Source organism: Mus pahari, chromosome 6 (genome assembly GCF_900095145.1).
Source record: "Mus pahari chromosome 6, PAHARI_EIJ_v1.1, whole genome shotgun sequence".
Classification (NCBI taxonomy): domain Eukaryota; kingdom Metazoa; phylum Chordata; class Mammalia; order Rodentia; family Muridae; genus Mus; species Mus pahari.
Window position 1 is genome coordinate 84,182,169 of NC_034595.1, and position 27,556 is coordinate 84,209,724.

Here is a 27,556-nt window from a genome sequence, read left to right on the forward strand (position 1 = left end):
GGATGGTTATGAGCCACCATGTGGTTGCTGGGATTTGAACTCTGGACCTTTGGAAGAGCAGTCAGGTGCTCTTACCCACTGAGCCATCTCACCAGCCCATCTCTCACCTATTTTTAATCTAAAAACAACAGAACAATAACAGGCTGCACCCTAGAAGTTAATTCCCAGTGGGACACTGAATGGGGTGGAGACAGAGGTTAGGAATGGACAAGGCAGAAGACTGTGGGAAGCGACAACGGTATTGGACATATGTTGTCTGAAAGATACTGGAAGAGCAGCAAGCACCACTCAGTACCTTCAGGAGTGCAGTCAGTGCTCTTAACCCACTGAGCCATCTTGCCAGCCCCTAATATCTTGGTTCTTATCCTGCAAATTAAACAGGTTGTTTTGCCTGGCTATCTCCCAGCAATATATATTCATTCCAATCTTCCCAGGAGCTTAAAAGATTTTTGTCATGAGTTGAGTGTCAACAAAAGTTAATGAAGAAATTGAATTTATCATTCATTATTCATAGGCTAAACTCTCTCAGAGGAGTCACATTTGAGCCATAAACCCCCACCCCCACCCCATGCAAAGAGAAGGGAAAGGTCCAGCCAGCCCTCAGACCCACCCAGCCCCCTAGCTGCATTTCCCTGGCTGCCCCTGCCCCAGGCCAGTTTGGACTGGCAGCAGGTGCAGGGGTGGCTTTCTTCCACTCCTGACTGCTACAGAGCAGGTGTGGGGAGACAGGAGTCTGAGTTCTGGCATGGGAATTAGAGTTTACAGGAGCTTCCTCGGGAGGGTGAATTCCCAGTGAGAGCGCTGGGCCAGCCCGAACCCCTATCATCCCAGTCCGCTCTTCCTCCCAGGTAGCTGGGGAGGTCCTGTAGAGTGGAAGACTTCAGTGGCAGCTGCATCTTTATTAAGCTACCTTCTGCCTCCTCAGGGAGGAGGAGCGCTGGAAGAGTGCATGCTGGGTAAATTCTCAGAGGGCGCTGCAGGTGAGTGGCTTACAGGGGGTTCTGGTATAACTTTTAATTTTTAACTTTTTAAAAAATCTTATTTTTAATGATGGTTTGGTTTTTTTAAACGTTTTAACCTTTTTTTTTTTTTTAACCCACCAAAGGTAGTGGAAAAGAAAGGATATGGGAGAAATGGACCTGTTTAGAATGGTTCTTTGGAACAACTCCTGTCTGTGTTGTCTGGAAATCAGCCGTTCAGTTCACAGGTCAGCGGGCAGCGAGGGCTTGATCCACTAGCAACACCTCACAAATACATCAGCAGACCAGTTCAGCGCAGTCGGGTTAGCAACAGTGGTGACACAACCTAGTAGAGACAGCCAGGCCTCAACCTCAGCTCCAGTCAGCAGGAAACCAGGAGAAGTTCTCACCTGTGCCGCTCTCAGGGAAGCCAAGATCAGCAAAGACTCAAGACCCACATGTGGTGTACAGCTGGCTCTATACACGAATCTAGCTCTGTCTCCGTCACTCCGTGGAGTCCTATTTATACCCTCTAAACATCACGTGTCCTCCACATGCCTTGTCTTGCCTCAGAACACGTATCCAATCAGCCCCAGTCCTTAGAAGCAACAAATAAACTGCAGCACACCACCATAAGTGTTTTGGTGCGTTTCTCTCTATGGAGTCCCGACAAATGCAGCTCAACTGCGCAGTGTAAGGCAGACCAATACATACATGCAAGTTTTTAGCAAAGAATCCTTCATCACGTGTCTTTTCACATGCTTGCTTCAGCAGAACATCCTCTCTCCTGTGTCTGCTTCAGCGAAACGTTCCTGCACGAGTCTGCCTTAGTTAGCCTTTTACACCTGTGCCCACTTTAACAAACTGTTCCCTCATGTGTTTGCCCTAGCAAGACACCATCTGACCGAACTTTCAAAGAACCTTTAAGTTTCCACTTCACCGTGGGGTGGGGCAGGGCAGATGAACAGGAAGGCTGGCTATTCTCTATATTGGCCCAACATTCATGAATGAGCTCAGGTGACTTCTTCCCTTCTGTGGGCCTCAGTTTCCTCATCTGAGAAATGGTAGTCTTGAAACAGGGTGGGGCCAGAGGGAAAGACTTAGGCTCTGGGGAGGAACAGCTTCAGCGTACAGATTTACTATGTATTTACTGTGGGTCTCTGGGCACAGCCTGAGTTTTCCCTTATACAAAATTGAACAGGAGTGGGGCGGGGCACGCAGTGCAGGGGGGGCACACAGTGCTGGGGTGGGGCTGTTATCTGCTGCTTTGGTGTGTGTGTGTACCAGCACGGTCTGCTCCAGGAGAGGAACCGGCAGACTTCTTTCAGAGAAGCAGCAAGTGTTAGGAGATAACTGAAAGGGGAAGTGGTTATGGCGGGGTGCCTCTGAGGAGCCCCCTTTCCTGCCCGGGCCCAAGAGGTTCCTCTCAGCTCTCCCTGGCAGTGTTGCCCAGGCAGCTTGCTCGGACTGAGAGTAGACAAAGGGACTGGGGAGAAGCTGGAAACTCCGGAGGGGATAAGACTTGGGTCAAACTGATGGCTTGAAACAAAATAGTCCTGAGTTCGAGTCCCACTTCCACTGTGACTCGCTGTGACCATAGCCAAACAAACCAACAAAAACGGGCTCCTTGGTGCTGTTGGCTCTCATGGGGCCTGCTAACATTCACCGTATCACTGACTGGAGGGTGCCTTGCAGTAATCTCTGTAAGGGGGTCAGGCGTGCTGTAGGGTGCCAAGGTGCCTTTCACTCCTTGCTGCAGGGGACTCTCGGCTTCCACCGTGGGAAGACTTACCACCGATGGTGCAGACCCTTATTCAAGATGGGAAAACTGTGCAGTAACTGTCCCTGGTGCCAGGTTGTACGGATCCTGCAACTGAACCCATCTCAAGGGGCATAATGCTGGATCTGAGGCCACTGCCCACATGTATGACATTGACTGGACCTCAGAAAAAAAGGCGTGGGTCACCTGTACTGTGGGATTACACATAATGCTTTGCTAGAGCCCTGGATTGTCAGTAGAGCTGTCACTCCTTACAGCTTCCATCCCTTGATCACCTCACTGCCAACTGCCTCCGCTTCCAGGCAACTTTGTAACACTTTACAAATCTTTTCTTACTAGGGAGAAAACCTATAGAAAACAGACCAGGGACACAAGCTTCAGTTCTATTCAAGGAAGAACTTCTAATCAGGACGATGAAGGGACTTCTGCCCCTAGAAGGATGCAAAATAATGCTGGGGGGGAGGGGCAGTGAGATTAAAGATGCAACCACCTACTTGCAGTCCTCCTGGGCCCCGCAAGCCCCTAGTGCATTTGTCTATGGACAGCTGGCTCACCCTGTTTGCTGGTTGGTCGGTTGGTTTTGTGAGACAGGGTTTCGCTCTGCAGTCCTGCCTGTCCTGGAAACTAATTCAGCCTGGCCTTTGATCTCACAAAGATTCACCTGCCTCTACCTCCTGAGTGCTGGGATTAAAGACATATGCCACCACCACTTGGCTCACATGTGTTTCTTGTAAAGTGTGTTTTCTTTTTCTTTTCTTTTCTTTTTTTTTTAAGATTTATTTATTTATTTATTATATGTAAGTACACTGTAGCTGTCCTCAGTCACTCCAGGAGTCAGATCTCGTTAGGGATGGCTGTGAGCCACCATGTGGTTGCTGGGATTTGAACTCAGGACCTTTGGAAGAGCAGTCGGTGCTCTTACTCACTGAGCCATCTCACCAGCCCATAAAGTGTGTTTTCTACCCAATCCTCTGTAATGGGCCACACTCTCCCTTTCTGTTGCTTGTCTATCCCATTGGTTCAAACCTAGGAAGACCTATTTTTTTTCTTCCATGAGACAAGAAAGAAGGCTGTGAAACAGGCTTCCCACCATTTGTTGAACGGTCCATTTGTTCAAAGCCCCAACATATCATTTTATAAACAGTTTTAGTTTTATTTCATGGGCATCTTTTGCCTGTAATTGTATATGTGTACCATGTATGTGCTGGGCGCCTGTGCAGGTCAGGAGAGTGCCAGGAATCCATCCCCTGGGACTACAGAGTCAGACGATGGTGAGCCACCATGTGGGTGCTGGGAACCAAATCTTCGAAAGAGCAGCAAATGGTCTCTCAAGCCCAACCAAGCCCCACCATAATAAACGATTATGAAACATGGCCCCTACCTCAGATTCTCAACGTCTGCTTTCCTTTTTTTTTTTTTTTTTTTTGAGACAGGGTTTCTCTGTAGCCCTGGCTGGCCTCGAACTCAGAAATCCACCTGCCTCTGCCTCCTGAGTGCTGGGATTAAAGGCGTGCGCCACCACGCCTGGCTCAAAGTCTCCTTTCTAAGTTCAGGGTCCTCTAAGGTTTATAGCAACTCATTGCCTTAGTCACTAATTTGTACTAGGACGTTAAAGGTTCTTGGTGAATTTGAAGCTGGGATACCCTTGAAACCCAAAAAGCGGAGACTCCCGGAGTTCCTTCAAAAGGGTAGAGAGGAAGTTTACCGTAGAAGTGCTTTTCAGTTCCACGATCAGGTTTCGGGTGAACCAATAAGGTCTGCAAGGCTTCGCAGCAAGCGAGGTTCCGAGGAAAGCGCTTGTCAATGTTTTGACCCCTACCAGGAGGAACATTCCATGGGATACCTATTACTACTCACAGTGTTTTGCTCCCCCGCCCTTCCCCCGCCCAGCGTTCATTTACCAGATCCCGGCAGGGCGGGGCGGTCCTGTTTCCTATCCCTGGCCTGGGCACACATCTTACGAGCGCCTGCCGTAAGCAGTCAACAGTGTTTGGCCCGAATAGGGACACAGGCTGTTCCGGAAGTGGACAGTGTCAGAGGTTCTAGACGGAGAGAAGGGAGGGAGAGCCGCTGGGGAGCCTCATTGCCCCAGGGCCGAGGGTGGAGCCTTTCCCAGTAGGGAAAGGGCTGGGCCCAGCCTACATGTGAGGGCAGGACAGAGTGACTGCCAGAGCTCCCTTGAGAAGTCTGGGTGTAGCACGCTGCCGGTTGACTTCCCAGGATCCTGTGACCTGTGAGCCAAGGATTACTGGGTACCCCAGATTCCCAGAACCCAGTCCTGGATTGCGGATCTGTAAGGACCGTGAAAGATTGAGCAAAGAATTCTCTCTGGACTTAAGAGTTCCGGAATAGGACGTCCAGCCCATCTCCGGATCCCGGCTGGATCCACACCTTCAGCCTCGTGCCCTGTCCCGGGTTCCCCGCGCCCGGGACCCCGCGCTTGAGCGCCCCCGCATGGCGGGGCCATGTCCCGGGGCCGGGGTTCTAGAACGGGCGGGCAGCTGCTGGCAGGACCCACTGGCGGAGGCGCTGAGCCGGGGCCGCTCGCCTCCTGCGGTCACGGGTCGGGGCTGCGCGCGGAGCCGGCCTCTCAGTGTGGTCTACGTGCTGACCCGGGAGCCGGGGCCTGGGGTGAAGCCCGGGTCGGGAACCGAGGCAGAGCCGCTGCCGCTGCGATGCCTGCGCGAGGCCTGCGCTCAGCTCCAGGGCACGCGGCCACCCCCGCAGCTGCGCAGCCTACCCTTTGCGACGCTAGCGCTGGGCGACACCGCTGCTCTGGACTCCTTCTACAACGCGGGTGAGCGCCTCGGGGCGGGGCTTGAGCCTGGGCGGGGCAAGGGGCGGAGCTTTAGAACCCTGTCGGGGCGGGTGCGGGTACCAGGTCTACGGAATTTACGGTAAAACTAAAGTCTGACTTGAGACAGGGCAGTAACAACAGGGCATTTAGTGGATTATGGATGTGATGGGGTTTGAGGCTGGATCTGGGGATCCAGGCCTGGCTGCTGAGCCGGAGTTTAAGTGTCTTTCGGTGAGCGTGGTGCCAAGCAGGTGGGGCGGAGCAGGCGCACACTAAGGGCGGGGCTGGGAGGGGCGGGGCTTTGGAGGGACAGAGCTTCGGTTCTCTGCATGAGCGGGAGAACTCATTTTTCAGGATGATCTCACGTTGAACTTTTGAGGGTGAATCAGGCCTGAGACGGAAGTTCGGTCTATGGCAAGGGGCCATCTCTACAGGACTGGGGTTGATAAGTCCTAGCATTATTACTACATCTCACATGGGGCTAAAGGGGCGGGAAAGGAAGTGCTGAGGCAACTCTTCAGGATTGGATTATAGAAGAGAGGGATTGTATTTGGAGACTAGAAGTCAAAAGACAATGGGCGGGGCAGGGGTAGGTCTGGAGGCGAGACTGGGAGTCCAAGGGTGAGGTCGAAGATGGCTATTTCTCTCTTTCCCACCTACCGGATACTCCACCTCATCCCTATTTGTTTATCTCAGAGTCAGAGAGCCGTGTATCCTGGACATCTGCTAAATTGTAGCTTAAAAATGAAGGCTGACCCGGTCAGACCACAGATAAAGTGGACTCATCTGCGTTGACTCATACAGTCCCTCCCTTGCGGACATTGCCACTTAAAGATGGCTGGATACACTAAGCTACACAAACACACATAAAAGCACGACATGGTCTTCACACACGATGATGCAGATCACCCTCAGGACCCTGGCTTCAAGACTGGAGCGATGGCGCAGAGGTTAAGAGCACTTGCTGCTCTTCCAGAGGACCCGAGGATCCCAGCATGCACATGGGGTGCTCACAACCACCTGTAACCTTATCTCCAGAGGATCCTGATGCTGCCTTCTATCATACACTCACACCAACACACACATACATATAAATAAAACAAGAGAGAGAGAGGAGAGAGAGAGAGAGCCAGAGCATGGGACTTCTGTTTGCAAAGTTCCTGTCTCCTACACAACCTGGAAGTGCCCCGCTGGAGCACCCCCATTTATCTCCTTCCTGGGACTTCCAGGCTCTGAGTGGGATGAAGGTCCCTGGGCATCTTCTGTAACACCACCAATAAGAGTATTGTGAAAACCCCGGTAAGCTCTGTAGAGCAGCACCGACTTTGGCATCCGGTGCAGGCAAGGCATTTGATGCAGTATGCATCTCCAGGCTCCTTCGCCACTGAGCTGTGCTTCCACACTCAGGCCTACACGTCTGTGTTCACAGATGTAGTGGTGCTGGAGGTGAGCAGCTCCCTGGCACAGCCTTCCTTGTTCTACCACCTCGGCGTGCGTGAGAGCTTCAGCATGACCAACAACGTGCTCCTCTGTTCCCAGGCAGAGCTCCCTGACCTGCAGGCCCTTCGTGTAAGTGGCCAGGGGGCTGGGGGTAGGTGGGGGAGGAAGACAGGTACAGGGTTGGGGTAAGGCCATCCCAGAATGCCAGTATCTGATTGTCTGCCTCCTGCAGGAGGATGTTTTCCAGAAGAACTCGGTGAGCAGAATCTACCCCTCATGCCAACGTTATAACCTCTGACCCCTACTAACCTTCCTAGCCTCCTCATTTGTCTCTGACATCAGTGTGACCCTCAGCTCCATGTAGCATCCTTTTGTGACGTGCGGCTCTTTTCTTCTATTCCTATCTTCACCAGTACTAACTGCCAGTCACTCTAACCCTGTGCTGACCTATGTGTGACCTCCACTAATTGTTGCCTTCTTCCCACCAGGACTGTGTTGGCAGCTACACGCTGATTCCTTATGTGGTGACAGCCACTGGCCGGGTCTTATGTGGCGATGCAGGCCTCCTGAGGGGCATAGCCGATGGGCTAGTACAGGCTGGGGCGGGCACTGAAGCCCTCCTCACTCCCCTGGTGGGCCGGCTTGTCCGTCTGTTGGAGGCTACACCCACAGACTCTTGGTAATGGGGCTCACGGGGAGGGGGTACCAGGTAGAGACTGATGAAGGTAAAGTGTGCTGGGGCTGAAGGGCAGGCTCACCTCTCTCTCCCCCCTCCCCCCACCCCCCACCCCTGGTCTTGGGCATCAGCGGCTATTTCCGGGAGACCATTCGTCAGGATATCCGGCAGGCTCGGGAGCGGTTCAGTGGGCAGCAGCTGAGGCAGGAGCTGGCTCGCCTGCAGCGGAGGCTGGACAGTGTGGAGCTGCTGAGCCCTGACATTGTCATGAATCTTCTGCTGTCATACCGCGATGTCCAGGTTTGTGGCGTTCGGAAAGGCCATGACGTAGGATATAACTCCAGCACTCAAGTGCTTGCATCAGGAAGGGCATGAGTCAGTCTGAGGCCAGCCTGGGCTTCAAGGGATCCTGTGTGTAAACCTAAGAAAGAGATCATTGTATGACAGACAGATACAAGTGCAGCTCCTGGCTGAGCCTCGCTAGTGGCTTTAAGTAAATTGTCTGAGTCTCAATTTTCTTTTTTTTTTTTTTTGGTTTTTCGAGACAGGGTTTCTCTGTATAGCCTTGGCTGTCCTGGAACTCACTTTATAGACCAGGCTGGCCTCGAATTCAGAAATCCGCCTGCCTCTGCCTCCTAAGTGCTGGGATTAAAGGCGTGCGCCACCACGACTGGTCCCAGTTTTCTTATTTGTTTCCTTATTATTATTTTTTAAACATGGCCTCACTGTGCATTCCTGGCTGGCCTGGAAGTCAACATGTAGACCAGGCTGGCTTACATATCCACCTGTTTCTGCCTTCTAAGCATTGGACTAAAGGCATGTGCCACCACACCTGGCTTTATTGTTTGTTTGTTTGTTTTGTTTTGTTTGTTTTTTTTCAAGACAGGGTTTCTCTGTGTAGCCCTGACTGTCCTGGAACTCACTCTGTAGACCAGGTTGGCCTCGAACTCAGAAATCTGCCTGCCTCTGCCTCCCAAGTGCTGGAAATAAAGGCATGAGCCACCACTCCTGGCTTTGTTTTTTTAAGATGTATTTTATTTTTTAATTGTGTGTGTGTGAGTTGGGGTTTGTACATCGTGTGTGCAGTTACCTGTGGAAGACAGGAGAGAGTGTTCGATCCTTTGGGACCAGAGTTAAAAGAGGTTGTGAACTTCCTGTTGTGGGTTCTGGAGCCCGAACTGCAGCCCTCTGGAAGAGCAGCCAGCACTCTTAACTGCTGTTAGTTATCTCTTCAGCCCACATTTCCTTCTTTCTGAGGGATGATGTGGTCAGTACCTCACAGGGTTAGAGGTTAGAAACACCCAGTGTGGGGTACATAGTGGGTTCTCCAGGAAGGTGTGGTCTGTAAATCTGCTTGGCCCGAGAGAGGTGTACAAAGTCTTCAGGTTGTGGGTAGTAGTAGAAATTTCCTTCAAACTGAGAATAGTTACCACTGTCTTAAATCCCAGCACTCAGTAAGCAGAGGCAGACAGATATCTGAGAGTTCAAGGCTAGCCTCGTCTACAGAGTGAATTCCAGGACACCCAGGGCTACGTAGAGAAACCTTATCTCAAAAACAAGCAGAACATTTATTTCCACTGGCAGTGATGGTACAGGCACTCTAATCCCAGCACCCAGGAGGCAGAGGCAGGGGATCTGTGAGCTCGAGGCCAGCCTGGTCTACGGAGAGAGTTCCAGGACAGCCAGGACTACCGATTTTTCCTCTGTGTCAAGGGCTCATTGAGCTGATGCACGTTGTCTCCCACAGGACTACACGGCCATCATTGAGCTGGTGGAGACGTTGCAGGCTTTGCCCACCTGTGATGTGGCTGAACAGCACAATGTCTGCTTTCACTACACGTTTGCCCTCAACAGGTGGGTAGTGAGGCAAGGCTTGAGTCAGAGTCTTGGAAGTCTCTGTGACCTGCCAAGCAAGAACACTGCAGCCTGGAGCCAGGCTCCTCAGGGATCCTGCTAACCTGGGTCCTAATGTTACAAGGTTCCTGTTGGTCTGGGCTAAGGATGCATGGTGGGGACAGAGGAGGTGGGATCCCCTTGATAGGGTCAGAGCTGTCCAAGGTTGCTACTCCTTAGAGTTTGTTTGCAACTAGAAATCCCTTCCACCTGGAGTCACTAACCCTAGAGATCAATGCTTCCCGGGGTTGGTGTCATTTGAGGCTCATTAATAGTAATCCTCCAGAAAGGTCCCTTCCATTTATGGTCTATTGTGTCCCAGGACTGGGTGGGTCAGAGCCATCAGAGAGGTCTTCAGTGCACGCTCCTCTGCCTTAGGAGGAACAGGCCCGGGGACCGGGAGAAAGCTCTGGCTGTCCTGCTGCCATTGGTGAAGTATGAAGGTCCCGTGGCTCCGGATCTATACTGCATGTGTGGTCGTATCTACAAGGACATGTTCTTCAGTTCTGGCTTCCAAAATGCTGGGCATCTGGAGCAGGCCTATCACTGGTAATTCACACAAGAGCGTGTGTAGAGAGAGGGCTTAGTGATGGGGCTGAAGGGTGGGTTGCGGGCATCCATTCAGCCCGGCATCCCCTGCCCGACCCGACTCCAGGTACCGCAAGGCGTTTGATGTGGAGCCCAGCCTGCACTCAGGCATCAATGCAGCTGTGCTCCTCATTGCGGCCGGGCAGCATTTCGAAGACTCTGAGGAGCTCAGGCTGATAGGTGAGGCCTGCTGTTAGTCCACGGGGCTCAGCACAGGCTCCAGAGGGCAAGGAAAGGGCACCGGGCGGGAAGAAGCGCCGACTCGTGGGCTTCGAGACTGATTGGCACCTGAGGTCGGAGGCCTCAGGAGCCTTTGAGTGCCTCTCTTCCCAAGCCCACACTTGTGGTTGTCACGATTTATTCCCCATCTACCTGTGCTCTAGCTCTCCCCTGTGCTAGGCTCTTAGCGCCACCCAGATCTTGCCATACCTACCTTTGGGCCCAGATCTACATTCATGTCCACACTCCTGTGCGTGAGGGCTACAGTGGGACCCACACTCGATTGAGCCCACGCCGCCCTTCCCCAGGCATGAAGCTGGGCTGCCTGCTAGCCCGCAAAGGCTGTGTGGAGAAGATGCAATACTACTGGGATGTGGGATTCTACCTGGGAGCCCAGATTCTTGCCAACGACCCCATCCAGGTGGTGCTGGCTGCAGAGCAACTGTACAAGCTCAATGCCCCCATATGGTAGGCAGCCCCTTCTTCAGCCCTGCACCCAGCAATGCCCGTTGGCACCCCTCCCCAAGCCATGACCCCAATACTTTGACGTCACTATGATAGATACCCAGTGCCCTTGTTCCCCTCTGTTTGTGGTACGTGATGCCCGTATTCTCACTACATGCAGCTGGGTGTCACCAGCCGGCACCTAGGCTGAGGGCAAGGCTGTCCGTGCATTTAGGTACTTGGTCTCCATGATGGAGACCTTCCTGCTGTACCAGCATTTCAGACCCAGACCAGAGCCCTCAGGAGGACCCCCGCTACGAGCTCACTTCTGGCTCCACTTCCTGCTACAATCCTGCCAGCCTTTCAAGGCGACCCCTCCTCAGGAGGACCAGTGCCTGGTGAGGGCCGTGGGGCCTAGGGACCCAGGGGCCCAGGGACATGCACATTATGACAGATCCCTTCCCCCCCCCCCACCTGCTTACAGGTACTGGTACTGGAGATAAACAAGGTCCTGCTGCCTGCCAGGCTTGAGATTCAGGGAATGGACCCCGTGAGCGCAGTGACCCTAAGCCTGCTGGAGCCAGAGACTCGGGTGAGCCCTGAGACCCGTTACTCACCGACCCACATTTCTTTCTCCTATCCTCTCTAGTCCCAGCGCCTCCACAACCCCCACTCCTTTCTTCTCACAGGAGGATCCTTCCAGCTGGACCTTCCCAGTCACCTCCATCTGTGGAATCAGGTGAGAGGCAGACCCATCCGGTAAGCTCCTGTGCCACCAAGCCTGACATTCAGTGACCCCTCTTCTTTTTCCCTAGCGCCTCCAAGCTGGACCAGCGCTGCTGCTTCGTGTACGCACTTCCTCCGGCCCAGGACGTCCAGTTGTGCTTCCCCAGTGTGGAGCGCTGCCAGTGGTGTGCTCAGCCTTTCTGAGTTTGGGGCTGGGATGCCCAGGGGACGGAATGGACCGGGTGCTCTTGGGGGATGGTTCTTGGCCAGATCGTCCCTTCCAGCTGGTTTCCCCTCTTCAGGTTCTGTGGCCTAATTCAGGTCTTGGTGATGAATCCAGATTCCTCGGCGCCCACTGAGGAGGCAGAAGGCGCAGGGGAGGTACTGGAGGTGAGGCTGCGGAAATGGGGGTTGGAAGAGAGCGAGGGGTGAAGGGCCCTGCTGAACTGGGTGCTCTGGTTCCCACAGTTTGATTATGAATACTCAGAGACCGGCGAGCGGCTGGTGCTGGGCAGAGGCACGTATGGGGTGGTGTATGCTGGCCGAGACAGGCACACGAGGGTACGAATCGCCATCAAGGAGATCCCAGAGAGAGACAGCAGGTGGGGTGCGTTGGTTGATGAAGGTCTGGGAGCTCAGAAGGGTAGATGCAAACAGGGTAAGATAAGAGTGTGTGTATGTGTGTGTGTGTGTCTGTCTGTCTGTCTGTCTGTGGAGAAAACGTGAGAACTGAGTGGTTGTGGGCATGGAAAAGAGCTGTTTAGTGGCTGGACTAGGGGTGGTGGCCCTTACAGTAGATAAGAGAGGTCGGCGGGCAGGGTGTTGGATCTGGGGGCATGGTCTCATGGTACAGGACCATGGGAGGTTATCTCTGCTCACACCTGCCCATTGCTCTCTCCTCGACATTCCCAGATTCTCTCAGCCTCTGCATGAAGAGATCGCTCTTCACAAACGACTTCGTCACAAGAATATCGTGCGCTATCTGGGCTCCGCCAGCCAGGGCGGTTACCTCAAGATCTTCATGGAGGAAGTGCCTGGAGGTACCAGCCCTGCGTGGGAGGGGAGTGAAACCTGAGGTGTGGGGCGTGGGAATGGAGCAGACCGGGGTGGCAAACCCTGAGGGGAAATGAACTCTAGCGTGGGTGGGTGGGTGTCGCCTAGAATTAGCTGACAGGGCTCACAGGGTGATGGAAGTCTGGGTCATGGGATGGGTGTGTTTGCGCTCTGATCAGAGGGATGGAGGTAGAGTAAGTGGACATCAATTATAAACTTGGTTTGTCTCTGCCCAGGCAGCCTGTCTTCCTTGCTTAGGTCAGTGTGGGGACCCCTAAAGGACAACGAGAGTACTATTAGCTTCTACACACGTCAGATCCTGCAAGGACTCAGCTACCTCCATGAGAACCGCATCGTTCACAGAGACATCAAGGTCAGCCCTGTGGCTGGTCCAGGTTTGTGGAGACACAGTACCAAACTGAAGCTGGCAGTAATGGGGAGAGAGCACACCTTTGCGGAGGTTGGGGGACCTATCAAAGAGGTCCCTTAAAGGTGAAAAAGTCACATCTGTGGAAGATCAGACACGAGCTCCTATACTGGGTTGGTAGGGAAAAGACACTCATAGAGGCTCAGGATGTAATATCAGATTTGGGGGTCTCGGGATGGGGAGGTCTGGTTTATAGCAGGGCCCAATCCCGGTGTCCTCTTCAATCAGGGGGACAATGTACTGATCAACACCTTCAGTGGGCTGCTCAAGATTTCTGACTTTGGCACCTCTAAGCGGCTGGCAGGCATCACACCATGCACAGAGACTTTCACAGGTAATGGATGGTGGGGATGTCAAACTCTTGGAGACTTCTGGGGAATGGAGTTTTTTCTGGGCACAGAGTTATAATTTTAAAGATTTACTTATTTTATGTATGTGAGTACACTGTAGTACACTGTAGCTGAAGGTTGTGAGCCTTCATGTGGTTGTTGGGGATTGAATTTAGGACCTCTGCTCTCTCTGGTCAGCTCTGCTTGCTTAGTCCCTGCTTGCTCTGGCCCAAAGATTTACTTATTATTATATGTAAGTACACTGTAGCTGTCTTCAGACACACCAGAAGAGGGCATCAGATCTCATTATGGGTGGTTGTGAGTCACCAATGTGGTTGCTGGGAATTGAACTGGGGACCTTGGGAAGAGCTGTCAGTGCTCTTACCCACTGAGCCATCTCGCCAGCCCGAATTACAGTTTTAATGGTGAATGGAAGGAATCTGGCTGGAGACAGGTGACTGGATCCAGGAACTGCTGATAAAATCTAGACTCCAAGGTTAGTTAACTACCTCAGCATCGAAAACGGATGCAAGGCCGTGTGTTGGGGGTGTGAGAAGGCTTGGTAGAATTTGAAGGGAGGACGATGTAATGTCAGGTACAAGCCAGAACCCTCCTGATGGTTGAACGCCATGGAGCCTAGCATGAAGGACGGAAGTTTGGCATGTGAAGGGGCCTAGGTGTGCAGATGGCCAGCGGACGATGGGGACATGGACGCCTACCCTGGCATCGTTGTTCCTAATTGTGGTCTAGGGACTCTGCAGTATATGGCCCCGGAAATCATCGACCAGGGCCCGCGAGGATATGGGAAGGCAGCTGACATCTGGTCTCTGGGCTGCACTGTAATCGAGATGGCCACAGGTCGACCGCCCTTCCACGAACTAGGGAGCCCGCAGGCTGCGATGTTTCAGGCGAGTCTCTCTGGGGTGTGGCCTACGGAGGGTGGGCGGAGCCAGATGGGGCCTCGAGCACCTCTGATCTGATCCTGGGTTTATCCCCTCTGCCCCACCTCCGCAGGTGGGCATGTACAAGGTACATCCACCGGTGCCCGGGTCCCTGTCAGCTGAGGCCCAAGCCTTCCTCCTCCGAACTTTTGAGCCCGATCCCCGCCTCCGAGCCAGTGCCCAAGAGCTGCTGGGAGACCCCTTCCTTCAGCCAGGGAAGAGGAGCCGCAGCCCTGGCTCTCCTCGTCATACTCCCCGGCCCTCAGGTGCTGTGAGGGTGGAGGGGAGCAACCTAGGGAAGGACAGAGGGGCTGACGAGGCAAAAAGACTAACAGCTTGTTCCTCCTTCAGATGCCCCTTCCAGTGCTTCCAGTCCTTCAGCTGAATCAGCCACACAGTCTCAGACATTCCCAAGGCCCCAGGCACCCTCTCAGCACCCACCCAGCCCCCCAAAGCGCTGCCTTAGTTATGGGGACACCAGTCAGCTCCGGTGAGCGCCTAGGGTCCTGGAGTGGGTTCTCTTCATCTAATTTTGCCGTTTGTATTCATTTCCTCCAGAAAAAGGCCTCCCTGGGTCGCAAACACCCTGACCACTTCCAAGGACCGTATCTACTACCTCCTGCCCTCTCCCAGATGCCGGTGGCATTCACTCTGCCAACCCCCAGATGGGCTTAATTTCTATTATCCCCGTGAAGTAGGCTTAAAAGCCAAGATCCAAACCCTGCAGCAGAGATGGTTGGTTGCATGGCGTTGCCCACCCTCCATCTAATGCCCCTCATTGTGCCCAGTGTGCCCGAGGAGTCTGCTGCCGAGGAACCCGCGTCCCCAGAAGAGAGTTCAGGCCTGAGTCTGCTGCACCAGGAGAGCAAGCGCCGGGCCATGCTGGCTGCGGTGCTGGAACAGGAGGTGCCCACACTAGCAGAGAATCTCCTGGAACAGGAACAGGTGGGAGGCCCGCCCCAGCGCCCCCTGGTGGTCGAGCTGGGATAAGAATTTATAGTCCACCGGCGAGCATCTCTGTTGACTGCGGATGCGAACATCCACGGACGCCCCCTCTTTTTAGGATTCTCGACTCAGCAGGAATCATGTGGAGCTTCTGCTTCGGTGCCTCGGGGCACAAATCCACACTCCTAACCGCCGGCAGCTGACGCAGGAGCTGCGGGCCCTGCAAGCTCAACTGCGGGCCCAGAGCCTGGGCCCTGCGCTTTTGAAAGGGCCGCTCTTCGCCTTTCCAGACGCGGTGAGGAAGCTACCTCGAAGTTAGGGCTGTGCAATAACAGGTCGTGAGCAAGATCTTGATGTTCCAGGATTCTATGACTTCCAGGAAGACGCATGTCCAGTCCTGGCTTCCCCGTCCCACCCTTGACCCCAAGTCCGCCCACCTCTTTTAGACTGCAGTCGACTTTCTAGGGCTTTACAACTCAAGCCCCACCTCTGTTTGAGATTCAACCGTCTCAACCGCGCCTTCCTTCCCTCCCCAGGTGAAGCAGATCCTCCGCAGACGCCAGATCCGCCCACACTGGATGTTCGTGTTGGACTCGCTGCTCAGCCGTGCAGTCCGGGCGGCGCTGGCGGTGCTGGACGCCGGTAGGCGGGGCCGGCCGGGGCGGGGGTGTGGCCCTGGGGGCGTGGCGAACATAAAATGGGTAGTTAGCGGCCCTCCCTTCTCCCTGGCCGTCTGGGGTCCTAAACGGATGTCGCGCCCACCTTGAGCTCAATCTACTCGAATTGGTAGAGGCGGAGAAGAAAGCGGTCTCACCGAGGTCAGAGGAGTGGAGTAAAGAGGAGTCCCAGCAGAAACCGCAGGAGAGCCAGGCGCTGCAGAGCCAGCTCCCACCAGAGCAGGGACCCCCATCGTTGATGGTGCAGCTGGGCCTTTTGCGAGCAGAGACTGACAGGTGAAGCCTTTTGGAATCACCCGGATAAGCTGCAGAGGCTTCGACCCGCAGGCCCTTCCATTCTACCACCCCTACCTTCCCACAGGCTTCGGGACGTTCTGGCTGAGAAGGAACGTGAGTGCCAGGCCCTGGTGCAACAGGCCCTGCATCGGGTGCATGCAGAGACCAGGACGTATGCCCCAGCTTCAGAGACCCCAGGTGAGCCGACTTGACTGGGAAATGGTGACGGTAAGGCCGCAGAGAACACCTTTGCCCTCCCTCATCACCTGCCTTTTTGACAGCCACTCTCCCAAAGGACCAGAACCTGGTGCAGTGGCTACAGGAACTGAGTGTAGACCCAGCCACTATCCAAACGGTGAGCAGAGTGTGAGCTGGCTCCTGCCACCCACCCACCAAAGGCATCTCCTCTGTCTTCCTGCTATTCAAGGTTTCTCATTGCTGTAAAGATGCCCAATACTGGAAGAGCCCTTAGAATGCATCTCTCATTATAGGGATGGGGAAACTCAGGCCACAAACGGGCTGTCTGCCTGAGAGTTCTGTTAGAAGCAAGAACCCGAGTTTCTAGTTGTATTTCTGTGCAACTTGATCTTTCCCTGTTTCTGTGGTTCTCGGTTCATAACCAGCTCCTGAGTCATAGCTTCACCCTTCAAATCCTGCTCACCTGTGCCACTCAAGATGATCTAGTCTACACCAGAATCAGGTACATCCTGAGCCTTCCAGGGGTGAGTCACGTAGCACCTGCTAGCTATATCAGGACATCCCCTGCCCAGTGGCCCTGGCCTGCTCTTGATTCCTCCCTGAAAAGCATAATGGTTCCTAAAGAGAGCGAGCATGGGCTGCCTTCCGGCTGAATTACATTGATCCCTGATGTCCCCAGGGGAGGGATGGTATGCCGAATTTGGAGAGCCATCCTGGCACAGCGAGCAGGAGCCACATCGGTCACCCCAGGACCCCGGGACGCTGAGTGATGACATCAAAGGACACAGACGCAGATGGATGAACAGAGAAGACACAAACAGCTTTGGACACACCTGTCCTAGAACCCAGGAGCAACTACAGGGACCAGATCCAACCTCAATGGGTGGAACTAATTAGGGAGGCACCTAAAGGACACTACATACAATCATAGACTATTAAACAGAACACTTGCTACCATGCTTGATTTGGCAACTTCAGAAGGGTGTGGGGGGGGCAGAGTGTCCAAGGAGCACCCCCTTGGGGTCTCCATCCCGAGTGACCCTTTTTCATTCCCTGGGCTCTTTCAAGCTAATAATGCCTTACTACCCAGACTTCATACCCAGTTGAGCAGTCAGTAGCTCTGTAAACAGACTTTATTGATTCCGGCCATGTGTGTGCTTTAGGTGGGGGTTCACAGAGGGGTTTGACAAGGCTATGCCCTGGGGACCAGGTTGGTTCTGAGGGGCAGAAGGCCATCCACCCACTCACAGGGCCGCTCCAGGAGTGTCTGCCACAGCTGCTTCTCCTCCGGTGTGGAGTCCATCCAGGGTACCTGGAGCCCATAACTGCTGCCTGGATGTGGGTGAGCCAAAGTGGAGGCTACTGTTACCTTGGAGACCTTGGGTCCCAAGAGCAATTTTCTGGTCCCAGATTATGCACTGTGCCCAAGCATCCCGTGCCTCCCAGCTTGGCTCCCCTCAAGGGCCTGCTCTGCTCACCGGTACCAAGGCTGAGGCGTGTGCCCCCCAGCTGGCGACTGGCCAGGGCCCCATGGTCCCACAGGGAGAGCTCAGCACAGGCCTGGCGTAGGTCAGCAGGCCCGAAGCCATCATAAACCATGGTGTGGTTGAACACAGGGCTGAGACTTCTTCGGACCACTCTTGTGCGTTGGCGGCTGGCCCGACTGTCATCGGGCAGCACTGAGCTGCGGCAGGGTAATAAAGGAGGGCTGGTCTTAGGCAATCCACCCCCTGACACTTCCTTCCTGAGCCAGCCAGGCACCATGTTCTGTCCTTTCATATGGCCGTGTTCCCTAGCCCCAGCCTGAGACCAGAACTCTAGCCCTCTGTGTTCTGGGATATTTACACCAATCTTTTCTTTAAGGCTTCATACTTGAAGCTGATAACTGTGCGCAGGATTCCAGAGAGAAGCCTCTGAAATGCAATTCTGCTATTTTTCTGGCCCAATAACCTTCAGTATTCCCTGCCTTCCCCTTTAGTTTCCAAAGCCTCAACCACTCTGCAGAATAGAATATTACTCTGATCTAGAGCAACAGAAAGGAAGCCAGGACGGGAGCCCCAGCTCAGAGCAGTCGACTCTGTTTCACTCCTGGAGGGTGAGGTAACAACACCTGAAGCACCCAGAAACATTTTAGAGGGTCTGTAAAAGCTTACTTTGAAAACCACGGAGCTGGGGTGTAGCTGAGTAGTAGAACTTTTAATATATGCATGCTTAGGGTGACCAGAGACAACTACAATCACCAACCACTGAGTCACAAGTTCAGAGCCAAGCCTCAGAGCTTGTCCTTCCAAGAGTTCCAAGGAGGACCCTTGTGGCCTTTGCATCATAGTGTGTGCATAGTAGGTGCACAACCTCCGCAGAATGCAGCCTATGCTGGCTAATGTCAACTTGACACACACTTGAGCAGTGGTTCTCAACCTCCCTAAGGCTGTGGTCCTTTAATACAGTTCCTCATGTTGTGGTGACTCCCCCCCAACCATGAAATTATTCCATTGCTACTTTGTAATTTTGCTACTGTTAGGAACTGTACTGTAAATATCTGGTGTTTGCCACCCACAGGTTGAGAACCACTGAGCCTAGAGTCCTCTGAGAGGAGGGAATCCCAGCTGAGCAAATGCCTCCATGCTGTGGGCAAGCCCGTAGAGCATTTCCTTAAGTACTGATTGAGCAAGGCTAAGCAAGCCATGGAGAGCAACCCATGAGGAGCAAGCCAGTCAGCAGCCCTCCTCTGTGGCTTCTGCATCAGCTCCTGCCTTCAGGTTCCTGCGCTGTTATGAGTTCCCGCCCTGGCTTTCTTCAGTGATGGACCACAGCGTGGTGGAAGTGTATAACCTTTTCCTCCCCAACCAGCTTTTTGGTGGTGGTGTTCCATCAAAGTAATAGAAACCCTAAGGAGATGGAGCCCCTTAGCTCCCTGATGCAGATTTTGTTGTTGTACAAGGTCTCACTATGTAGCTTTGGCTGACTTGGAAGTAGCAATATAGACCAGGCTGGCCTGGAACCCACTCTGTAGACCAGATTAATGCATTTTTAATCCCAGCACTCGGGAGGCAGAGGCAGGCGGATTTCTGAGTTCCAGGTCAGCCTGGTCTACACAGTGAGTTCCAGGACAGCCAGGGCTATACAGAGAAACCCTGTCTCAAAACAACAACAAAAACAAACAAACAAAAACAAAAACAAAACAAAACAAAACAAAAACCAAAACCAGAAAAACCACATGCCACCGTGCCTAGCCTAAACTTTTATTTTGAGATGGGGATCTTGTGTGTCCCATGTAGCCTTAATGACCTTGAACTGATCCTCCTGCCTCCAATCCTAGTTTAAGTAGGTTGTCAGGGATCAACCCAGAGCCTCTTGCTTGATAAGCCAGCAACTCCACCAATGGATACATGGCCCCAAGCCCCAACTCCAACCCTCTGCCTGGCTCATCACTTCTGTCCCGCTGATCTAGGTTGGGGGGACAGGTGGGTCAGAGGTCAAGAGCAGAAGGGACTGACACCTTAGGTCGCCTCTCACCATTGAATGTAGGAGTCCAGGGATCCTGGCCGCAGTGGCACGAGGCCCTGAGCTTCCTTTACCCAGAAGTGTAATTCCCCACTCTGTGGCTGTCCTCCTCCTGTGGGGACACTCCAGTTCAGACCACCACCTCCCAGGACGGGACTCCCACCTCCCAGGGCTAGTCCAGCTTAACCTCCCTTTCACTTGGCAATCACTCACCCTCTGAGCCGGCAGGGACGTATTTAAGGGACAGAGACAGCAGTCCACGGCTGGGAAGCTCGTCTGGAGAGGGAGGAACCTGAAAAGGCCGGGAGAGGGTGTGTCAGGAGAGAAACAGGATTATGGGTGAGAAGGGGGTTGGGGACAGGAGCCCAATGGCAATGCTCCCCAGAAGAGGTGCCCTGGCTGGCAAGCCTGGCCTAATGGTATCAGTATGAGGACAAGTGAGGCTCTTCAAACCGGTCTGTGGGTGTTTGGTCCAGTGGGCCTGTGGGAATAAAGAAGGAATTATGTGTGACTGAGCACCAGCCCTTACCCGAGGCTGCAGGGGGAGCCAGGTAGCCTCAGAGTCCCAGTTCCACGTGTCTAGGGGCACTTCGACCTCTCCCAGAAAGACGTTTCGACCAAGACTTTCGCGGTGCCACACGGACAGGCTCAGCACGCGGCCTGGGAGATCAGCCTGCTGGACAGAGTGCTGGGGACAGGAGGTGAGTTTCAGAGGCGCGCTGTGACTCACCTGTTAATGGGAGATAGCCTCCCCAGGTTCCTTTCCAGTATGGACTCCGGAGTCAGGGTTAGCTGGGGTTCACCTCCTAGCACAAGTTGCGGGGCTTCGGATTGCACAAACCACTAGCTGTCTTGTCATTACTTTCCTGGGGCCGTCAGGAAAATTAACCCGGCAGCCCCTGCCACTCACCCCACCGAAAATGGTACCCTGTTCGTTTGCAGGGATGACAAAACCCTTGATGCCTCACCCGCAGAGTCTCGTTGAAGATTGGGTTCAGATTCCGTTTCTTCACCGACGTCTTGCGCTTGCTCTGCTTATCCGGGAGGAGGTAGCTTTTCACGTAGCTGGGCAAGGGATGTGAAGACTGGAGGTAAGGAGGAGCCCTTCCAGAGCTTTGTCCAGCTCTGGGGTCTTCCCTAGTCGTCATCCAGAACACAGCACCCCATGTGGAGGTGGAGGCCTGGTGTTAATTAACAGACATCCAATTTAAGACGTCTCCCAATCATATTGTTGCGCCCATTTTGAAGAAGAGAAAACTGAGGCCAAGACAGTTAAGTGGTAGACTGGGTGATGGAGTCTCGCCCCCCCCAGACTCCCTGCAGCCCACCTGTGAGGTAGGCACTCACGGATCGGAGCGGCGTCGCCGGGCAGCGGCCAGGCCCTGGCACTGGATCACCTGTACTCGCAGCTCGGAAGTGCCAGGTTCATAGTGCAGCGAGAAGAGCACGGAGCCCCGCACCTGCACCGTGCCCGCCTCTGCCTCCCCGGATAGGCTCATCAGGCTGCCGCTCAGCTGTGGGCGGGGCGGGTGGGAGGTCAGGGTCCCCACAGGGAAACTTCCCACTGTGGGGTTTGCCTGGGCCCTCCCGGCTTCCAGCCCCTCCCTAGCTCTTCACCGTAGAGGAATTGAGGCTGGACACAGAGGAGCTGCTGCTGAGCATGCGGTCAAGAGAGGGGCCGAGACCCGGGGCCTCTTCTCCATTCTCCAGGATCTTGGAGGTCGCCTTGGACTGGAGAGGGAAGAAGCGACAGGGGCGTCCCCTTATTTTCCTGGACCTTGCAGGGAAATTGGGGGTGGGGGTCATTCACCGATGGTTCCCACCCCCAGGGCAGGTACATTCTCAGTCTGGAATGCGCTCCGGGTCTTGAGAACAGCCACTGGCTACTCCCGCCTACCTGGGCTGGAGTTGGCCGGGACTCCTGCTCCGCCTCCGGCTCAGGATCCAGCTCTGGGTCCGCCTCTGCCACCTGCACACCCTCTTCGCCAGGGGCTGGAATGGGGTACAAGCCACTGAAAGAGCCCCTCTCCTGTATGTCCCTAAGCAAACCTGGAGGGACTTGTTCACAACTCTGAGTCACCTGTCAGCTTCAGGCCCCAGGGATGACCTAGAGTTGTCCCCGAAGGCCAAGTCGGGGTCCCGGGAAGAAGAGGAAGGTGGAAATGATGGTTGGGGGGGGGGCGGTCGTTAAAAATGGCCTCTGATCCCCTCAACCTCTCAGGCTCCCTGGCTTACCCTCATGCTCAACTTCCTGGTCCTGGGGCTCCTCCTCCTGACTGGAAGCCTTTGGGGGTGAGGAGAAATCAGGCCCCTGAAGAAAGCAGAGGGTAGGGGTCACAGTGGGGGTTAATGAGAAAAGGATCAAGGGTTATGATGGGGTCAGAGGTCAAAGACTCCAGCCTGCTCACCTCGCTCCTGTTAGAGTAGGGCTGCCCTCAGGGCAGGGCTAGCTACCAGCTGCAGGACCAGTCAAGCCTGTACTTCACACCCTGGCATCCCAAGGCCTGTCTCTCCTGCTGGGCCTGCCTGACTCCTAGGCTCAGCTGGTGGGGGCCCCAACATCTAAGTCCCTGGCCTCACCCTCCTCAGTTCAACCCCAACTTTATTTATTTATTTATTTATTTATTTATTTATTTATTTATTTGGTTTTCCGAGACAGGGTTTCTCTGTGTAGCCCTGGCTGTCCTGGAACTCACTCTGTAAACCAGGCTGGCCTCGAACTCATAAATCTGCCTGGCTCTGCCTCCCGAATGCTGGGATTAAAGGAGTGTGCCACCACTGCCCACCTCAGCCTCTAGAGTTTCAGAAAGCCAGGGCTACCCAGGGAACTCCCACCCCCACCTTGAAAAACAAACACAAAAGATGTAGCTCAGTTGATAGAGTGCTGGCTTAACACATAGGACACTCTGGGTTTGATCCCTAGCCACCACATAAACCCGGCATGGTGGTGAACACCTTCCATCCTGGCGCTCAGGAGGTAGAAACAGGAGGACCAGGAGTCAAGGTCACCCTCAACCACACACGAGGTGTGACACCAGTTTACTAAAAAAAAAAAAAAAAAAAGGCCGGGTGTGGTGGCGCATGCCTTTAGTCCCAGCACTTGGGAGGCAGAGGCAGGCGGATTTATGAGTTTGAGGCCAGTCTGGTCTACAGAGTGAGTTCCAGGACAGCCAGGGCTACACAAACCCTGTCTGGAAATCGAGACTGGCCTCAAACTCACAGAGATCTGCCTGTCTCTGCCTCCCAAGTGCTGGGATTAAAGGCGCACACCACCATGACCACGGCCCTGCATGTATCCTTATTCTTTGGTTTTGTTGTTTGTTTAGATTTATTTGTTTTATGTAAGTACAGACACACCAGAAGAGGGCATCAGATCCCACTACTGATAGTTGTGAGCCACCATGTGGTTGCTGGGAATTGAACTCAGGACCTCTGGAAGAGCAGACAGTGCCCTTAACCGCTGAGCCATCTCTCCAGCCTCTACATCCTTATACATCCTTATTCTTAAGAGCTGGAATTACAAATGCCAGCTAGGTGTAGGCCACGGGTTGAGCAAGAAGTTGGTGGAGCCCAGCGACAGAAGAGATGCGTCCAGGTCTCCTGATCCCCATAGCGGGGTTCCTTCCCCAGCCCATTCACCCCCATTCGGAACCACAGTGCGCTTGCTATTAACTGAGTCTCTGGATACTCACTTGGGTCTCCGTGGGCCTCTCTGGAGCTGCCACCTCTATGGAGACCCTGGAAGGAGGGAGCCAGAGTTTTCAGGGCTGGGCAGCTGCCCATCCCCCGCTCCTCTATGTGCTGCCTCCTCACCTGGGCTCAGGCTCTCCTTCAATGGTGTCTTCCCCAGCTGCCTCTGCTTCACCATCACTCCCCAGAGCCTGGTCCCCTGGGCTCAGGTGAGAGATTCTGTGAGCCTGCATTCTCAGGAAGCCCCATACTGGCCATGACCCACACAATAGATAGATGCCCTTCTACCTCCTAGAGCCCGCAGACAGGCAGGGCCACTCAGGCATTCGGTATGGGAGCAGCCAGGACTCGAACCCAGTCCTGCCCACTTACGGTCTGTGCCCTTGGCTTCCCGGGGCTCGCCCTCCCTGCCTTAGGGTCTCCTCTCACCCTTCGTCGAGCTCTTCTTCCTTCGGATAGAAGCCCGGACGAGGTCAGAACCAAAATGGGCGTGGTGGTGCCTCTGGGAACGCGCTTCTTGGAACCAGTCCCCTGTCAGGATCTTCAGCTGCCAGGGGTCTGCCAGGGAGGCCCGGAGCTTGCTAGAGGACAGTAGAGGACACAGCTGTCATAACTCAACCAACCAACATTCCTGCCACCTGCTCTAGACCAGGGACCAGGGACTCAACAGCAAATCGCACTGGGATTTGCTGGTCTGGGAGCCACTCAAGCTACTAAGGAGACAGGACCCAGACCGGACAAGCTCAGTGATGGAGGGAAGCGTTCTGTGGAGATGAATCCAGGAAGACTCCCCAGAGGTGCTGATATGTGAACCATTCCTCCCTCCCTTCTTCGTTTCTTCCTTCCTTCCTTCCTTCCTTCCTTCCTTCCTTCCTTTCTTTCTTTCTTTCTTTCTTTCTTTCTTTCTTTCTTTCTTTCTTTCTTTCTTTCNTTTCTTTCTTTCTTTCTTTCTTTCTTTCTTTCTTTCTTTCTTTCTTTCTTTCTTTCTTTCTTTCTTTCTTTCTTTCTTTCTTTCCGAGACAGGGTTTCTCTGTGTAGCCCTGGCTATCCTGGAACTCATTTTGTAGACCAGGCTGGCCTCGAACTCAGAAATCCGCCTGCCTCTGCCTCCTGAGTGCTAGGATTAAAGGTGTGCACCACCACACCCAACTTTCTTTTTTCTTTTTCTTTCTTTCTTCCTTCCCTTTCTTTCTTTTTATTTTTAAGATTTATTATTATATCTTAAGTACACTGTAGCTGTCTTCAGACACACCAGAAGAGAGAGTCAGATCTCATTACAGATGGTTGTGAGCCATTATGTGGTTTCTGGGATTTGAACTCAGGACCTCTGGAAGAGCAGTGGGTGCTCTTAACCACTGAGCCATCTCGCCATCTCTCCATCTCCAACATCAGATCTCATTATGGATGGTTAGGAGCCACCATGTGGCTGCTAGGATTTGAACTCAGAACCTTTGGAAGAGCAGTCAGTGCTCTTAACCGCTGAGCCATCTCTCCAACCCTGTGAACTATTTCTTAAAGAATAACTTGGGATTCTCCAGGTTGAGTGGCGTAGTAATCACTGTTCTTCAAGTGGTTATCATCGTGGGCCATGCCTGATGGTTTATTTTGCACATTACGTGTCACGTATGCATGGTATGCATGCCTGTATGCTTCCATGTATGTGGTCACATGCATGTGGAGGTCAGAGACTGAACTTGCTCATCTTCAGCACTCTCCATCCTATATACTGCGGCAAGGTCTCTCACTTATGCTCCAAGCTCAGTGCTTTGGTGAATCTAGCTAGGCAGCTTGCTCCAGCAATTCCCTAGCACTATTGCCAGAGTGCTGGGGCAGTGAGTGGGGCACCTGACCCCTGGCATTTATGTGGGTGCTGGGGATATGAACTCCAATTCTTAAGCCTATGTAGCAAGTGTTTTACCCACTGAACCATCTCCCTGACCCCTTAGCTTATGTTTCAGTGGAGAAAGGGGAGGTTCAAGGTCAAAGTAGCTGCCCAAGGTTATGCAGCTGTCCCTAGACACTGCTCAAGACATTCTTGAGGTCTTCTGCCACTTCTGCTCCTCTGGGGAGACGAAACATCTTCGGCTTGGAAGTCAAAAGTATTCAGGGATTAGGGGACACAATGGTGGCTATAGCAGGTTTATGTATATCTGGGAGCTGCCAGGGACTGATCAGGGTGACCTATGGACACACTTAAAGGCTCTGTCACTAGGTTCTAAGGGCTGAGGGAGGATCCAGAAGGGTAGGTACTAAAGACAGGCAGTATCTGTCCACCAAAGTGTCCTGTCCCAAGGTGGTGGCCAGAGTAGAAAAACCCCAAGACAGGGAGGCTAGGGAGGGACCTGTTATAGGTTTGAGAAAAGTGAAGAGCTTGAGCTAATGAAGGTCGATGGAGACCAAAAGGTAGAGCCAAGAACCACCCAGACCCAACCAGCAACATCCAAGGTCCCTGAATCCCTTCCTTCTGGCTGATGGCTGTCCCGTCTCACCTGACCCGCCCTTCCTCCAGCTGACGCAGGTGGGCATCTCGTTTGAGGACATCAGAGATGGCCTCCTGTTCCTCCTCTGTCAGGAAGCTGAGGTCCAGCAACCCCTCAGCTTCAGATCCTGGTCCATGTGCCATGGGGAGGGAGGGCAGGGCCCAAAGCCTCTCCTGAGATGGGTGGCCTCTCTGGGGCATCAGCTGGGGTTGCGCCCCAACTGGGCATATGTAGCTTCCTGTGGATAAGCCAAGGGCTGATCAGTATCTCTCAAATGCATAGCACATCCTGAAGCCAGCTGCCGGCTGTCTCCCGAGTGTATACAGGAGTAATAAGGACCAATCAAAGGAAGGCCGGGTCAAGGTGAGGTGGGGGGTAAGTGAGGCACTCCAAGAAATGTACATATGCACATGCTCCTAAGGATGAATTACAGAGTATAGCAAGACAGTACACACTGATACACGTACCCACTGTTCTACACACATTCCAGATACTTAGACAAAGACAGTTACATGCACACACATCCCCACAAAGGCTCTCTCACACACACACACACACACACACACACACACACACACACACACACACACCATGAAGGGACTGTGCACACACACCCAGAGACCTATGCCCAAGAGCTGTGCAGCACAGTAATTCTTAAACCTGTACACAGTATGCCCATAAACCTGCACACAGTATGCCCACGTGAGGACAAGCGTGCACTCACGGATAAGAATAAGTCCCTGCATATCCACAGACCTCTCTGGCTTTCCTCACACACTACCTGTCTAACCTGCTGCACACTACTAGAAACTAAGGACAGCTCACCCCCCTCAAAGTCAATATTTTGCACACAACATAACCTGAGTCTTAATGAAATGCAAAACTATACCTGCACAAACATGTGGATGCGTGCACAGCCCTCTCCGCCGCTCATGTTTATCCCTACCCAGCCTGCCTCTGCCCTTGCCTCCCTCCACCCTGCCCTGGCCCATTTGGCCTTCCTGTCTGAGGCAACCTCCTCCCCAGCCCTCACCCCAACTTCCTCCCCCTACTCCCGTAGCACCCAATTCCACTGAGGCCACCTGCCTGAGATTCCCCACCACCAGCCACCAGCCCTTTCTCCCCTTTCTCGTGGCGGGGCTTCCAAGCCCCTTGGGTCTGACCCCATGGCTCCCCAACTTCCAGACTTGGCTGGAAGCCTCAGCTGGCAAAACTCCTCATGCTCAGGTACCAGAGCCACTCCGGAAGGAAAACATCGCCAGCCGAGAGGGGCATGTGGACGTGGCAGGGGACCTGCACTCAGTAGTGGCCCTGGTCTGGGCCCGCTGGGCACTCTCTCTCTTTCCCAGCCCCTCCTATGCCAGGCTTCCAGTCGGGATTGAAATGGAAGGAGGGCAGCTCAGGGGCAGGTCCTGGCTTGTGCCTGTCTCCTGCCTAGGTCGGTCTCCTCCCAGCTGAGTCAGTATCCAAGCACAGCAAGCAATCGAGCCTCCTCCTCCTCCTCCTCCTCCTCC

The 27,556-nt window shown here is 53.7% G+C and overlaps 2 protein-coding genes across 3 annotated transcripts in view; one reads left to right on the forward strand and one right to left on the reverse strand.

The window, feature by feature from the left end:
* Positions 1-4,925: 4,925 nt before the first annotated feature.
* On the forward strand, positions 4,926-17,448 carry Map3k6 (mitogen-activated protein kinase kinase kinase 6). Of its 2 annotated transcripts, XM_021200423.2 has the most exons (29): positions 4,926-5,536; positions 6,966-7,105; positions 7,209-7,232; positions 7,465-7,655; positions 7,784-7,952; positions 9,400-9,506; positions 9,924-10,094; positions 10,201-10,313; positions 10,661-10,820; positions 11,032-11,194; positions 11,281-11,388; positions 11,486-11,535; positions 11,612-11,707; positions 11,825-11,912; positions 11,991-12,124; positions 12,435-12,562; positions 12,812-12,948; positions 13,231-13,336; positions 14,082-14,239; positions 14,346-14,538; positions 14,624-14,762; positions 15,061-15,217; positions 15,336-15,512; positions 15,754-15,859; positions 16,008-16,170; positions 16,256-16,368; positions 16,452-16,525; positions 16,794-16,870; positions 17,048-17,448. In XM_021200423.2, exons 1-29 carry the CDS (start codon positions 5,194-5,196, stop codon positions 17,136-17,138), a joined length of 3,876 nt encoding a protein of 1,291 aa, XP_021056082.1. In that variant the 5' UTR covers positions 4,926-5,193; the 3' UTR covers positions 17,139-17,448. The 2 variants fall into 2 exon arrangements, with proteins under 2 accessions (XP_021056082.1, XP_029395659.1); XM_029539799.1 differs by lacking the exon at positions 7,209-7,232 and having other exon boundaries at positions 5,194-5,536.
* Positions 17,449-17,481: 33 nt separating this feature from the next.
* Positions 17,482-27,556, reverse strand: part of Sytl1 (synaptotagmin like 1) — an 11,188-nt gene continuing 1,113 nt past the window's right edge. Inside the window, exons 2-15 of the mRNA XM_021200808.1 lie at positions 26,052-26,280; positions 23,992-24,143; positions 23,686-23,761; positions 23,565-23,610; positions 22,108-22,183; positions 21,770-21,864; positions 21,490-21,603; positions 21,220-21,386; positions 20,841-20,937; positions 20,402-20,560; positions 20,086-20,164; positions 19,885-19,984; positions 17,847-18,052; positions 17,482-17,700 (exon numbers count right to left, since the gene is read on the reverse strand). Of these exons, the coding sequence (XP_021056467.1) occupies positions 17,561-17,700; positions 17,847-18,052; positions 19,885-19,984; positions 20,086-20,164; positions 20,402-20,560; positions 20,841-20,937; positions 21,220-21,386; positions 21,490-21,603; positions 21,770-21,864; positions 22,108-22,183; positions 23,565-23,610; positions 23,686-23,761; positions 23,992-24,143; positions 26,052-26,242 (1,698 nt within the window). The 5' untranslated portion in view covers positions 26,243-26,280 and the 3' untranslated portion in view covers positions 17,482-17,560. The remainder of the gene's footprint in view (positions 17,701-17,846; positions 18,053-19,884; positions 19,985-20,085; positions 20,165-20,401; positions 20,561-20,840; positions 20,938-21,219; positions 21,387-21,489; positions 21,604-21,769; positions 21,865-22,107; positions 22,184-23,564; positions 23,611-23,685; positions 23,762-23,991; positions 24,144-26,051; positions 26,281-27,556) is intronic.

What these genes read in the sequence shown, in the direction of transcription:
- Map3k6 (XM_021200423.2), top strand. Translation starts at nt 5,194, where the DNA reads ATGGCGGGGCCATGTCCCGGGGCCGGGGTTCTAGAACGGGCGGGCAGC. An exon ending in TGCTGGAGCCAGAGACTCGG is followed by an intron (nt 11,389 to 11,485) that starts GTGAGCCCTGAG and finishes TTCTTCTCACAG; the next exon opens with GAGGATCCTTCCAGCTGGAC. An exon ending in TCTTCGCCTTTCCAGACGCG is followed by an intron (nt 15,513 to 15,753) that starts GTGAGGAAGCTA and finishes TTCCCTCCCCAG; the next exon opens with GTGAAGCAGATCCTCCGCAG.